At 39.9% G+C, this 16,063-nt stretch overlaps 1 protein-coding gene across 4 annotated transcripts in view; it reads left to right on the top strand.

Annotated features, from left to right (window-relative positions):
• Window positions 1-16,063, top strand: part of fhod3b (formin homology 2 domain containing 3b) — an 88,375-nt gene that overhangs the window by 1,646 nt on the left and 70,666 nt on the right. For all 4 annotated transcript variants that reach the window (XM_069696191.1, XM_069696192.1, XM_069696193.1 and 1 more), the window contains exons 2-3: window positions 4,729-4,835; window positions 11,679-11,743. In XM_069696191.1, the coding sequence (XP_069552292.1) occupies window positions 4,729-4,835; window positions 11,679-11,743 (172 nt within the window). The remainder of the gene's footprint in view (window positions 1-4,728; window positions 4,836-11,678; window positions 11,744-16,063) is intronic.

A 16,063-nucleotide genomic window follows, 5' to 3' on the forward strand; every position in this document is an offset into this window, starting at 1 on the left:
GCTAGCATATGCTGTTCCTGGGCTGTTGCTGTCAGTTCCAGTCTGCAGTCCCGAGAGGGGAGATCTGTATGTGTGTGTGTTGTATATTGTTGTACGTTGGATGGCACCTTGTCTGTGCTACTGTACAGATTCAAACGTCAGTCAGGAGTGTTAAGCATCCAAGCTTACATTTTTACAGCAACATGGAGTCACAGGATAAATACTTGTTGTGTAGCAACAGCTTTGTCAGGACAGCAGAACCACTTTGAAGTCAGTTTTTCCACCCTGTTCCCTTTTGGAAAATGCAATACCACCATGTAGCATCACTCATCACTTTCTTATTGTAGTAGTACTGAAAGGTTTAATGAAAATGAAAATTATATTTTGAGGACCATCTGTGATAAAGATGCAAAATGATATCTGTCTGTAGCATCTTATCTGTGAATAAGCTTGTTTGTTGATCCTTTAGAAGGAAACTAAAAGTAGTTACCACTTGACTCTGGCTTCAGATTATCGAATGGATAATGCACTGACTTGTCAAAAGACAAATTTTTACATGCTTTTCAAAATCTGATGCTCATATTTACAGCTTGTCACCAGAAACCAATATAGCAGCCCTCCATCCACTTTCTATTTTGTCAGTGCTTTATCATTTGTGGCTTGGTGGCCTTAAGGCCTTCCATCAGTTTACAAAAACAGAACACAAGGGAGGTCTCGGAGAATGGACTCTAACTTTACCAATTTCAAATTTGGGACCGTTGTTTTTATGCATTTTTGTCCCGTAATGAGAAGTTATGTGAAATTGCTGTAAAATACAGGTTTTGTCCTTCATGCCTGTCAAAGCTCCTTTGAATTCTTTTACACATTGTCATGCAGAGTTGAGGTTTTGCCAGTCTCTGCATTTTGGAGGGTTTTGTCTCAACGGAGAGCTTCTTTCAGAAGAATGCATCCACAGACAGGCTCATCTGCATGCTTGACAGGAATTTAAGATTACTGTTGTGGTTTCTCTTTCATGCATCAGGTGTGTTTTAATGCATTTTAAATCTCTTGCTTTCACAAAAGGGCCACAAATAGCATCTTTACCAAACAAACTTGTTTTATTTAAGTCCACTGCAGTTTAAATATGAAAATGTGTAAGGAGGCTAACACAGGCATTTGTACAAAACTATGTACAAAACAGTGTTGTTGTTATGAGTTTCAAATGTGCAAGTTGCAGACAATATATGTTATCTCATTCCAGTTGTCTTTCCGCCGTGGAATACGAGGAAATTTGGAGTGAGATAGCAGTTTTAAATTGGAAATTGCATGGTGTTTATTTTTAGTCTTTTCTGCCTTAACTGCCTCCCTGGTCAGTGGACCACAGTATGGTGGTTGAAGGGATAGGCCAGACCTCAGTGTGTGAGCAGAGCGCTCGTGGTTGCTTCTTTGGACTTGGTCATCACAGGGCCACTGTGGGTTCAAGTCCTGGGCAGGGGACAGCTAAAGATGCCACTGCTTTTGATAATCTAGTTGCACAATCCCTCGATTAAGGACAATGTAAGTGCTTCAACATGGCCTAGTTAGATATGGCAATACCTGTAATTAGTAATCCGGGTTGATTATGTAATGAGCACCTAAGGTGATGCTGGTCAGGGGATGAATGTGTGGATCTGTTGAACAATAGATTGATGTAGAGATGGGGATTGGTTGATGGCAAGCTTGCATAATTCACTTGAACTTTTCTGCTTCTGTCGCTTTTGGTCTGCAAGTCCAAACCTTGTGTGGGGAAATGCATTTTTTGGTTCCACAGTTGGCTAATTACTGGTTACAGCTGCAAATTCAGGCCAATGCTTGTCTATTTCAGGGTGTGATACAGGGTGAAAAGCTGAAAGAGAACCAACATTCTTTTTCTTTTTTTTTCCTTTTTTCCAATCCATTAATTTCAGTGCTTAAAGTGAAATTTAAAATACAATTACATGTACTCAGTACAGAGTAACAAAAACAAAAAACAAAAGTAATACAGTGAATTGTGATAATATATCTGATTTGTGTTTGTAATTTGATGGCATTTGTTTCCAGGTATAAAACTTTTACACTTTTTACACTTTTATTTTTTTTTTTTTATTCTTTATGTCAAAATTGGTTTCAGATAGTTGAATTGACAAGGAATCACTGGTAGATGCAGTACTTCACAGCAAAGGCACAGTCAAGTAAAAGCAGGTAAACAAATTGATACATGTAAGACGTTGAGGGCAACAATCCCTGCCTCAACAGTCATCTGAAATCTGAAAATCTTTTTGGAAAAAAATAAACACAAAACTCTTTTATGAAATCAGTGTATGATTAAGTGTGTCTTCTCCTTCTTGCTACATTTCATATTACTCTCATACCATTTGTTTTTAAAGGGATGTCAGTCCATGGGCATACAAACAGTGGGCTTAACTTGAGCCCTTATGCCTGGATTTCCTGTCAGTCCAGAATCTGTCCTGTAATCTGGAGAATCACTTGCTTTCCTCTTCTTGACTGCGTCCAGTATAAATGCATTTGTTTTTCTTCTTCTCTGTCTACCTTTGTCCCTCTTGTTAAATATCATTTTCTATCTCCGTCTGTCTGAACATCAGAACATTAATAACATTCTGGATATAACTTGTGGCTGCCTTTAGAAAATATAGGATTTCCTCAGCAGTTTTAGGCTACTGCATCAGTCTTGTGCTTCACCTCACCTCTGGTGTGCTCTTCAAAAGGTGATGCTCAGCTCCATTATATCTACAAATGTTATATCACCAATAATCTTTAGGCTTACCAAGGATGGAAAGCAAACAAGGCAGCTCCGAGGCAAAGAGAAAGTTGGAGGGAAAGAGGAAAGTTATCCCAACCAACCACATGTTTTGTTTCAGTTCTCAAATATGACACAGTCCTTGAGTGCTGCAGTGCAGTAACACAAACAGAGTGGCTGAACAGATCAAAGCCATAATGTCTTTCCCAGCACTTTTCCTCCACATTTAATTAAGTTACTGTCATATGTGGAAGGAAATTGAACTGCATCAGACCTGGCAATAACTGGTTGGATTTAAAAACCACATGGCTTTACATGTTACATATATGTTTACATGTGTTGCTCATTAAGAACAAAATCTACCAGGCTGCCTATGTGTGAGTAGTATTTATGTAAGTGTGTCACAGTCTCTACTTTCCAAAGCCTCATTGTCGATGTTGATTTCATTATATTTATACAGTATGTTGTTTTTAAGATACTTTTGTCAGAGCAGAGAAGTGCCACTCTCTCCACTAAAGTCAGATGTTTGCCCTCCCTTAATAGTGTTTGTTTTCCTGCGCTCTGCTTCTCTGTTGGAGCCACTGTCCCGTGGAGCTGATGGACTCTGAATATAAATAGGTTAATATCTCCAATTTGGAGGTCAACCAGACAAGTGAACAGACACTCTCATTCTTCATCTCCTTGCCCACAGTCAGGTGATGACAACCATGCAAGACCAGACAAATCATACCTCCTCTGCAAAATCATCTGGTGTGATGATAGTTTATCAGACAGGGGAGTGGAGGGGAGGGGAGCAGGGAGATAAGAGGCACCAGCCTGCCAAGCTTCTCCAAATCTGCATGACTTCTCCAACCTTGCACAGCTTGTCATTATAGAGCACTGACATGAGCTGATACAAACTTTCTGTGGTCCACTGCAGACTGCACAAAACCGAAAACACACTGCGCATATGGCACATTGACCCAAAAAAATAAGTTATGCTTTATGTAAAGTGTCATTGTTTTTTTTGGCACAAAACAAAACGTACGTGAGTGGTAGTATAGAGTGGTGATTTCAGCAATGCAAGTTTTCCGTGTTTTGCATTGTAATTATTTTGCATGTAGTTATGAAATTGTATAACTGTAATTCTGTTTTAAAAGAAAAGAAAGAACCAGGGCTTTATTTTGATGATCAAGGCACACGATCTAAAACACATTGTGAGAGTGCATTTAGGGTGTGTCCAATTCCACTTTTGCTAGTTTAACCGAGGATAATCTGGGTGCCAAGTAAGGCGCCTGTTTCAAAAGGGTGGCTCTTAGTCTGCTAATTAATCATATGTGTGTTTTGGCCGTAACATGAAATAAACCAATAAAAGTGGTTGCATTTTGGCGGATTGATATTATAACAGTAGATTTTCTGAGTGGTAGGAAAGAACAATGTTGTACAGGGGAAATGGTTCTGCTTGTGCAAGGAATGAGCAGATTGTTGTACACAAAAATAATCTTTCACATTGAAATATTTGTAGTTTTAGTTTTTGTTGCATGGTGTGAGCTGCTATCTTAATAAAGTGCCCTAAAAATAACAGTAAAACACTGCGCCAATGACTTCAGATCAGATTTTTGTTGGTCAGTCGCGCAATTGTGTTCCACTGGTTTAAGATTGCAATGCATTAAAAATATCCACCTGACCACACCTCATTTTAAGACCAACCTGCCAATGGGTGCTCAGATGGGCACTAGTATATTTGCTTTTTGAACAAGGTGGGCACTAGATGGAAAAATCACAACTGCTTCGACGCTTTGCACCGGATGTAAGATGGAGCCGGTCATCATTTGTGTCACAGAAACAGCAGTTCATTCTCTGGATGTTGTGGCCATTTTTTCTAGCCGGCATATAGTTTTAGGGTTCAAATGGTATTCCAGCATCAAATCCTCTTAAATGTCTCCTGATTAACTTGATTTTAGCCATTTTCATTATACATTTATACATTTGAACTGTTTCTTCTTCCTGTTTAGCCCGATGACTGCGCCCTTCAGCTGTCCCATAATGGAAGCTACTTGGACCTGGAGTCCACCCTGGCTGAGCAGAGAGATGAACTGGAGGGATTTCAGGAGGACGGAGGGTAAGATAACAACCACCTCTGTCTCTTGTCTTTATTTTTTCCTTCACTATCACCAAACTTCCAAAGCCATAAAATGCACTTATGCAGCACATTGAAAGGAAAAATAACATAACTGTACCAAAGGTAAAGACTGAAATATAATTAGATGCCGATATAAAAAGTTGGTCATATATTTCCTGTACTTCAAAAGGTGTCGCTGGGATGGGTGCCAGGGTAGCTCAGGCTGAAAACATAAGAGGGACTGGCACTGCTTGGCAGTGGCATCAATACAGGATACAATAATGTAACGTAAGCTAATTAAGTAACTGCAAAATGCATGCACGGCCGTCTTGATGCGTGTCGTTAAAGATGACGTAACACTTGACAGTTATGTTCCGTGCAAACACGTCATTAACCCGCTACATTGCTTGCCAGGCTCTGATTGTCCAGAAATAGATTGTTCATGTTGGTGTGGTCGATTGAGCTGTCGTCCATCAGAAATAAAAAGTGAATTATTTAAGAGTAAGTGACTTAAAAGGTTTGATTACAGCAATCTGGCTTTAAAAACACCCCAAATATTTCTCTGCTTTAACAGTCAGATGTAATCAGTTCAATATGATTACTGTTTGCTGAGAGACTTAAAAAAATCTATTGAGATAAGACGGAACAGATACAGTATTTAAACCCTTGGCTATGGAGATACATATTGATATTCTATTTGCTATATTCCTTTGCCTAATTTGATACTATTACAGCAATTTGAATCATAATGATACCTATTTGGATCCAGGATGAATGAGTGAAACAATCCCTCTTCTGGGCCTCAGATGATTGAGCTCTGCTGCCCAAAATCTGCTCTCAGGAGGAAGTTGGATCTGCTGAAGAACTGGGGGGGGGGGGGGGGGTGTGTGTATGGGGGGGGGGGGGGGGCTGGCTGCATCAACTCCACCTGGGGGGCTCTCGGTTTCTAGAGTCTTTCAGCACTTTAAGATTTTAAAGGAAAAACTCTATTTAATTAAATATTAGTAACACCATCCTCAACCATCACGCAAGGACCGACTATTTTATCTGTGTATAAGTCACGACAAGCTGTTGCTAAGTTAAAGACATGTTTTGAAGTGTGTCATGTTGACATGGTGCTGAGGAGGAAGTCAGAGTTTGATATGTTCATTTTAAGTTCTATAGTGATACAAGTACTCTTTTTGTAACAGACTAAATGTCTGTGGGTTTCCAGGCATTCATCCATTCACTGTCCCTGAAAATACCTCTCAGGTCGAGTGGGAGCAATGATGTAATCTAAACCACTTGTGTTGTAAACACGTCTCATGAGTAATCACCCTCATCTCAATTGACAGTTACTTTGGTGTTCTCTTTAGAACACTGAGGTAACAACAGTTGTTCGCCCTCAACCACTGTAGTTTTGTGATTGTTATGCTCAAAATGGCATGATTTCGCAGCGGCTTTTCTAAGAAATATTTCGGTTATTTTTTTTTTTTTTTAAGTACTACCTAATAATAAAACAGTATAATAACTTCGTAACTGGTGTTCTACACATCGTAGAAATAGCAATAAATATTTTGGTTCAAAGGGTTCAAGTCTTTAAAAAGCTTTAAAAACAATACTGAGTCAAAAAAGTGGCCTAGATTTACAAAACAGCCTGTGACTGTAATATAGAATACAAAAGCTACATCTCCTGTAGGACAAAAAGTGTTTTAAATGCTTTTTGAAAAAAAGTGCAATGTCTTACAACTTTACGGCAAGATACAATTCGTGTCTTTTATCACATACTGTATAATTAGACTGATGCAGGAAAGTGCGGCGATTGTTTGCCTAATTCTCAACTATGCCACTTCCTGTTTTGCCATTTTTTTTCTCTGTCAACCAGCATGTGGTTTGTTTTGATAATGATGAGATGTTGAATAGCCGTGCTGACTGTAAATGAGGAGTTTATTTTTTGATAAAACAAGTTTTGCTTGGGAAGGCTTACTTTGTGCCATATTGCCTTCGGCAGAGCTTCTATTGGATGTGGAAAAATCTAGGGAATTTTGTAAAATTTCAAACTGACAAATAATGCAGAGACTGACTGAATTTGCATTAGTTATTGTGATTTAAAGATCATGATTTACTGGAGGGATTGATATGTAGCTAGATGATACTTTTTCTTGATATAACTCCTGAACTCTAAAGGAAGAAAAGAGCATTTAAAATCTCAAATTGTGTTTCATGCACTTTCTGTCGCATTCACTTTATTGGCTCCATATATGTTTTCCTCATACTCTGGAGTATATTGATATATCATTCATGTGCCGCCCACTTTAGATGATCACAAACCAAAGGTTGGCATGAGAGTTCCTGGTCAGCTGGACCGCAAACATGTATGCATTTATTTGTCTAACTTGGAATTCATAAGCTGCACTCTGGCTTGGTGTTTCTATTGGCCATTGAGAGTGCTGTCCTTTCCCAGTTCCAGCTGAAATTGTTAGGAGCTTATGGGGGACTATTGAAAGCTGTGAGGTGAAAGTGGTCCACTTCTTCTCTCGACAGAGAGAGAGCTTGCCAGTGCCTGTGTGGTGCCAGCTGGCACGGGCTGGTATGGATGTGTGTCATTAAAACCACACAGTGTTGTCTGAGGAGGCTGGGGGTGAAGGTGGTTAGCCAATTATTTTGTAAAAAAAAAAAAAAAAAATAGGGCAGTTCTGCTTGCTGGCTTTTTATGGTGCTGATGTGCCCAGTATCACATCCCCCACTGCTCAGTGTTGTTGAATTGATGGTTATTGAGCTAATAAAAGGTCTGATGAGGAATTTCACATTTACTTGTTCCAATTTATTTCATGTTTCATTCTGTTTTTACTGCATACGATCTATCAACAGCCGTGTCGGAGCTCCAAAACATTTAACCTACAGAAAAGGTTTGATACATTTTTTTTTTTTTTTTTTAACTCAAAGAAAACCCTCGCACCAACTCCAGTTAACAAGCAGAATGATGCTTTCATATGCTTTCACTATTTTTTTATGAGGCCAAGCCGCCTACCCCTTGGAAAGAGAGCAGTACAATATTCCTGTGCTGCCTGAGTTCCTGAACTCTCCTGATCACTGGCAATTGAATCCATCTGTAATTGATATTAATGACAGGTTACATTCCTGAGGCGCCTGTGTCATACCTAGTGTCTTTACAATCAGATTAAAGTATGATCCTCTGACAGAGTGCCGCAGAGCCAGGAGATATCCATGTCACGGGAGCTTAAGGGCCATAATCACTTCCACACCGTGTTATGAAGCTCAGCTATGGGAGATTGTGACTCGTAAATCCCCCGTCCCATCACTGATACGGCCTCACTTCAGGTTGTAAACTGACCATGTAGCCCAAACATGTGCTCAAACATTGATCTGCACCTTTTGAGGTGGTCTGCGTCGTCATTGAGGTTTCAAGCTATGATAGATTGAATCACATACACACAATGTCCTGCATTTGTAGCCCTGAGAAAGCAGGACATTGTTAGGATCAGATGGCCTGGCATGTGTGTATAGACATTTATAGCCCTCAGAATATTTTAGTGGATAACATGAATTAAAGAGTGGGAGCCTGTTGTAGCATTTCAGTGGAACTTGGTTATAATATTGCAGGAAAAATGTATTGAACTTGTGTGGAGTTATGTATTCAGCTTTTTTGCTCATATGTGACATTGATTGTCATATGATTAGTGAAGATATAAAAGTCCTCAAAGGGACATATTCCGTGGCTTCTCTTGAACATCAAGTGCTGTTATTGACTGCACAATTGATTCAGCATGTGAACATTTTCAGCATTTCACTTCTGAGCATTTCACTGCCCTTGTACATATAATTTATATTAGAAAACCAACAATTTTATGCTGAAAATGCTCTTCCTAGTTTTATTGAGTGTTTTTGATGTGTTTGATAACCATTTAAGAGTGAGGCATATTAAAATCCAACTGCTCTTGCTCTGTAGGCCTCAACTATTCAGCCTTTTCTCATCATATCCTTTCATCTCTCTTAGGACAGCTCTGCTTTCATTATTTTAATTTTTTTCTGACCCACTTGGACATTGTTTCGTAGACGCTCGCAGCACACAAGATTTTCATTTGAAGGGAAAAAAGTGCATTTGAAGAGAACCAGAGGAATTGTCAAACACAGAACAACTTAAACTTCAAGGAGGGAAATAAAACACCAGTTGTCCCCTCTGTGTTTGCAGTTAAAGGGTATTATTAACAGACCGGAGCAGCTTGGTGATCCTTTAGTGTTTATGCCTATGTGGTTGTGTGTATATATGTGCATGTGTGGGTATTAGACTTGGTAAATGGTTAGTGAAGCAGCTCTGAGAGAATTGGACCTTGTCAATAATTTGAGCCCCCACCTGGCATACTTCAGGCTCTGGAGGTCCTCCTATAGACATTGATGCAGGGGTGTCCAAGAGGTGCTGAGTCAGTAGACCTCTGTGGGGCCTTCATGTCTGGCATTAATTGGCCTTTGAGGGGAAATACTGGCTTTACTCTATTCCAAGTATGCGTATGCACTTTCTGTGGGTACACATTTAGTATTGTTTTATAAACAGGGCCAGTAATGCTCCCTCAGATAAAGCCAGAGAGCAGGGAGCTGGCAGGCATCCACTGGTCCAGTTGCTGCTGCTGCTGCTGCTCTGTACAACACAGCAGTGAAGGGCGACGAATAGAAAATACAATAATGCAGCACATATAATCACCAGGTACATTTGTTCTCTCCGCAGCTGCATTCCTGTGTGTAACATTCGATAGGCAAAATGATGATGATGAAGATCAGATTTATGCTATTGAGAAAATGTTTATTGTGCACTCCCCCTTTCAATGTTCAGACTAAAGAAACATGTGCACATGTTTTTATTTAATCTTTTATAGAGCAATCAACTTGTGACTATTTGCCTTGGGTAATGGTCAGGTATGATGTAAGTAGGAAGTCATTGTTTAAGGTAGAGGTCACATTCATTCATTTCATGAGATTATAAAAGCAAAGTATTTCACAATTATGTTGGACATGATGAATTGGGTTTAATTTGACCTTGGCTTAAGTTTATTATACAGTACCATCGCTGGAAGAAACCAGAACATTCTGGCACAGAGGAACATACCGACCAAGAGAGGACCAAGGAATTCAGTCGGTATTATGTGCCAGCATGATGCCAATTTGTTATTTGGCTGACATTCCTTGAAGTTCTGATTGTTTCTGTAATTTCAGGCTCCACTTTTTATGGGCCTGAAGCACTGTCTGTGGGAGTGTCCAATTGTCATGTTTAATTGCCGAGGGGGGGTCTGAAAACCTCAATTCTATTCCATGCACGTTTGTTTAATTTGATAATGAGTATGTTGGCCTGCGTTGCCTCAGGTCTTGGTTAAGCACAGGGATACTGTTGCAGCGAAGCAGACAGAAAGCAGACATTCGTGACAAAATGGCTCTAGTTACCTATTTGCCTCGACAGCATCACAGAGGATTAAGTTCCTGTTGGCCGTCTCGTCTCCTTAGTGAAGGTTCATGTTGACAGATGTTGCTCCTGTGTCGCCTCAGCTTGTTGCTGGATATTATAACGTATTATAAACAGTGAGCATAAACTGACTTCTCCTGCTACGTAGTCTGTTTGTGTGCTTATCGGCGCTGTCTCCCACTTGCTGGTGGTCGGGACAGGAGAGATGTCAGCATGTCTGTGTTGGTGTGTGGAGCCGTTATGCAGTAACGCTGCTTGTTTGTGGCCTCCCGTGCTGATAGTTTTTTTTTTTTTCCCTCTTTCTGTCAGACTGCTGCCTGATGGTCACTAACAATGACAGTCTGCTGCTGGCGCTCCGCCGGTTTGAACAATCACACAACCTTTGTGCAGGCGGCATAAAAGCCCATTTGTCAGTGAGCCGAATTAGGAAGGGTAGTGTGTGTGTGTGTGTGTGTGTGTGTGGGGGGGTGTTGTGCAACTCTACCTGCTGTGCTCTTGTCTACATTTGTGTCTACTTGGTTTGTTTGTATGTTTCCTCGGCTAGTTGGGAGGTGAAAGGCCCAAACTGGGATCCAAAAACAAAAGGCTGGCACACATAAGCAAAATTTAAAACACAGGACAACTACAACCCCCAACTCTTTGAGAATATTACTGAAAGTAGTGATTATGTACTGCATGTAACATGTTTAATGAGTGAGTTTGGGAGTGCCACAGGCAGGGAAGACAAACCTGGAAAGTATTGAGAAATAGACTCACACATCCATGGATTAGGTATTTTCATGTTTGTTTGTTTGTTTTTTGACACTAAATAAACATTAATTCAAGACTTTTACTCTAAAACAGGAACTTTTACAGACTTCAGATTTTACACACATACACATTAGAGAGTGTGCCTCAAAGTAGGCAAATTATCTTTAGTAAGAATACAAACTGCGCTGTTCTCACATTCACTTTCACGACTGAATAGAATCAGGGTTCATTGTTGTCGTCTTTTGTTTTGGGGTGTCTTTCAGACATTGTAAGTACTTGACAGGATGGTGATAGGGTCTTAGCATATCTCCATTAACACAGGGGGCGGAGCTGACCTCTGAGCCGCTCCCATCCTTCATTTTCACCTATGAAGACCTTTCCCCTGTTCTGTTCCCTGCTAGATTTGGATACAACTAAATGGTATAATTTGCTGAAAAAATACTTTAGTTTGAAGATCATTTGTCACCTTTGAACAGACAATCATTCTGTTTTTTTTTATTTATTTTTTTTATCCTGATACAGCTGTGTTTGTCTATTAAGCCTATACACAAATAAAAATAAAAACAATTATAAATGATCATAATGGTCCTAATATCCTCATAACATGTTCATTTCTCTCCATTTCTCTTTTTTCTTCATAGGAGAGGCAAGAAGCACGGCATTATTCTTCGAACACAGCTATCAGTCAGAGTTCATGCTTGCATTGGTGAGTAATAAATTGTACTGTTCTCTTCACTGTACATTTGTCTCCTCTCACGCTATTGATGGTTCATTTATCTTCCTCAATCTATATCAGAAGTGAGGTGAGCTTTAATCACCTCTATCAGTAGTAGACTTTTTTTTAGTTTTGTGCTTGTTAAACTCGCACAGTGGCAATTGCGGGAAGGAGCCAAGAATCTTGATTTGAGTGACAATTAACAGCATTTCAACAACACGTTGCAAACAGAGCAACATTTTATGTTTTCAGAGTTACTGTTTTCTGTCACCTTGTTTAATTGGGCCTCCTGGTGTCCTTGAGTAATGTGTGGGAATTAGCACAAAGGGCTGAGTGAAAACATATGCAAACGTGTGCACTCAGCACGCGTGCAGACACGTATACACACAATGTGTTCCAGAAGTTGGCTTTTAATTGAGGATGCCTAAGCTTTTACTAACTGCAATGTACTCTGTCAGATTTTGGTTTAATTACTCAGGCTCCCTTTTTCTGCATCATTGTGGAAAGATGCAACTGATAAGTAGCTGTTGTTTGTTTTGCTACCTTGTTTAATGCATGTTTAATTTAAGAAATTAATACAGAAGCCTTTAAAACAGTAGGGTTGTTTCCAAAGAGCATTATGGTTGTCAGCAGCAGAACATGGAGGAGCACATATTCTCTCGTGAAGACGCCCGCATGGTCCTCCCTCTACATGCTTCAAGTGAAAACATAACCCAATTTCTGCAAAGATTAGGCTGTAAATTGTCATATTTTAAATTTGGTTGTTTTTCCTGTAGTGCTTTAGAGTAAACCAAATTCACGGATAATTTTTCATTGAACTTCAGTCAGCATGATCTGAAAACTGTCTCTGATAGTCCTCTGGTTATTTATTGTACCTGCTGATCTATGACGTGTAATGGAAAAGTTTGGAAACTCCAGTGGAGATTGTTCTGCGATGACGGCTCATTAAAGTATTGGTGAGACACACGAGGAATGAGAAAGATGGCTTTTGCTTGAACTTTGTGAGGTCAAGTTTGCACATGTTGATTACAAAGAAAACTTCTCTTGAATGCTTTTGACACTGTAATTATGTAATTGATACAGTACACCTATTGTATATAATTTCATACATTGCTAAATTTACGTTGTTGATAATATTGTTAGGAGATACTCTCTGATTGGCTGGTGTAACGGGGGGTCACATGTTTAACATGGCTGTACTTGTGAATATTTTGCTGAACACTACTCTGAAGTGGCTTTACATTATTGTCTTCTCCTGCTGGTGCTCGGCTCAGCTTAGTGGAGCCTGGGGAGTAGCAGACAGACTTGCTGCTCTTCTCTAAGTGGATGATCACCCTCTTTTTCTCTAAGTAGACAGCCACCTGTTGCTCTTCTCCAGTCCCCCCCCTCAGTGAGTGCCTGTGTGGCTAGCTGATTTGTTTCCCCTAGCTGTGGTGGTCACCCTTTACTGTGACTTGTGCAGACATTTGAGCCAAATTTTATCTGACTAGTGAGCTTACCTTGTAGCCCCATGAGTTACTGGGAATTACTGGGTGATTTTCCTGCTTCGCATAGGAGATTATTCATTAGTCTTCCAAAGACAAATGGCATGGTATTCTTTAGACTGTGCACTTGCTCTGTGTTAAGGAACTGAAGATTTCTCTGAGACCACAGTGTCTCTAAAGAAGATTCCCCATTGCTGTCAGTGACTCTGTATCTTTTGCTGGGGATACTCTTTTGTCTTTCTATGATGAGAGATGTTATGTATTGAAAAGAAAGCTGCCCTTTTGTTCCAATAAATTGCCTTTTGGAGAAGGGCCAGTAAAAAAAATGTACAGAGGCGTCAGAGTGACTTTAACACTAAGAGTGAGTGCTAGATTAGCACACCCACGTTGTTTATCCCAGAGGCCCCCTCCATGAACGTGACTGATGAGTTGGTAACAACTGTGTGTATTGTAATCTGTGTTATTAACACTATTTTGTGGAAAAGCCATTGCGTGTATTTCCATTTTTAATTAAGTAGTATATCTCTTTGTTGATATTATCTGGTTTTCTGGGTTTCTCCAGATTTACACATCACAGGGCAGACTTCCTGTGTGTGTGTGTGTGTGTGTGTGTGTGTGTGTGTGTGTGCGTGCGTGCGTGCGTGCGTGCGTGCGTGCGTGCGTGCGTGCGTACGTGCGTGCGTGCGTGTGTCAGTACTCCAGTGTGCATGTGTCATGAACCACAGCAAGGCCTAATCCAAGCATCCGTAATCATAGTCATTAGCACTCACATGCATATGTCTCTGCCGGGACGAGACAGAAATGTATGCCACAAAGAGGAGGAAGGAAATGTCTCACCCAAAGAACTAATGGTTTATTAAACTGCTTTTTAGCAATCCAGCTCTGGCACAGCAATTTGTTGTAATCATGAAATGGGTTAGTCCAGAGTCTCTGTATACTAAAAGTGCCTACCTCATACACACAAAGTTTTATCTCAGGGTATTCTGCACAGCATGCAGCTTAATTATCTTCTATAACTACTAACCTCTAGTGCAAATGAAGCCCTAATGGCACTTATTAACATTTAAGGTGAGAGTGGCTTCCAGTATGAGGCTGTCCCACTCTGGTCTGGGCAATATGAAGCTGCAAGTTATTGATGTGTGCATTAGTTCTTTAAAGGTGAACAAACGAAAATGACTTTTAAATGGATATGTTTTTTTCCCACTAGTAACCTGTAGTGGCGTTGGTTTGATCTTTGTTTCTGTATGGTCAGCACAACAGCTCGGGATTTAGAAAATAAACTCGTCCCTCTCTCTGCGTGTTAGCATTTGCCACAGGCTGTTTAAATTGTTGGGCTGTTGTTATTGTCGGTGGACTAGATGTGGTATCGAGAGCCTGATTAAAGCAGTCTCGTGCTTATTTTAGTATTGTTTGCGAGTACAGTAGGTCCTCTTTTTATGTGCATTTTCTGAAGCTGCCTGAGTTGCCGTGATGTGATAGTATGTAGACTGAAGACGGAGACAGACTGTAGAGTGGGCCGCAGAATGTTTAAATGAGGATACCAAGTTAACAATGATCAAATATCACATGTGCTTTGTAATCATAAGCAGCTCTCGCAAAGTAAAGAAATAAGACCCCAAATGAGCTTCTCTTGAGTTCATATATGGTCAGAAGCTGCTCCTCTGGCAGCTAATGACATTTATGCAATGCTAAACTAATATTTGATGCGGTGAAGCTATCAACTGCAATCCAGAACATTCTCATTGATCCCCCAGAAAATGATGTTGCCACAGTCATATTTGTACAAATCATTTTATATGGAGCCAGCTGTACTCCAGTCAGACACCACAAATTAGAGTGGGTGGTACAAACTTCTTAACTTCTTTTTTTTTTTTTTTTAAATTAGCAAGTACTTATTATTATCAGAAGTAAAAAATCATCCATCTGAAAGCTGGAATTTGTTGGCAGTCCCCTTTAAGAGCAGGTTCATCTCTCAACACACTGATCCCATCTGAGGAATGACAGCTGTAATCAGAGGTGACACATTCTTACTGGATTATCTGCCTCGTCTTTTACAACCTCTTATAATCTGGGCTCGGGCCATGATTCATCGTGACCGCTCTGTTGACTTGTGTTTTTCTTTCATGCTATAATTTTTGTCAAATTGGTAGTTTTGATCTTCAGGTTGACAACTGCAAACTCTGTGGTTGTTAAAATGGAAGACAATGAGCAGTACATTTTCTACAATTATCTCTCTGCAAACCATGTTGGAAGATTAGTTCCTGGCAGCTAACAATATAGCTGCATGGAAATATACACTACAGAGTGTGGGCTTTTTCAATGTTTGTTTATCTAATGAATGCGTTATTGCGTTATGTGTCTTTGTATGTAGGATGTCAGCACATTGACTTTAAATGATAAGATCACCTGCGGGTTATTGCGGTGCTCTCAAACACAGTGCTTACCTTTTCCACGCACTCTGCCAGGTTCGTACTAAGCCATAAGCACGTTTGTGCACACACATAAAAAAACAATTCCAGTAATTAAACTGCCTATTAAAGGTTGAGATCAGCTTGAAATGTCTGCTATCATTTTGTAAAGAGCCAAAGGCTTTAATTACGGTCATAGATGCAGCTTTGCACTCGGTTAACATTATTATTTCAGGTAATATAAAGCAAATATATCGATGCATTTATTTGGCTTCATCATGGGACTGAGTGTCGTTCAAAAATTGTAATTACTCATACTGACACTTTAACGTCAATACTGGTTACGGAACGCTACTTTTTTTCAATACCAAACCAAATTATATTACCCACAATGCTGCAAATTGTTATTTTCCATGCAG

This window comes from Brachyistius frenatus, unplaced genomic scaffold, assembly GCF_029030835.1.
Source record: "Brachyistius frenatus isolate BFR_SWC_R1_liver_20210118 unplaced genomic scaffold, ASM2903083v1 Contig_20, whole genome shotgun sequence".
NCBI classification, from domain to species: Eukaryota; Metazoa; Chordata; class Actinopteri; family Embiotocidae; genus Brachyistius; species Brachyistius frenatus.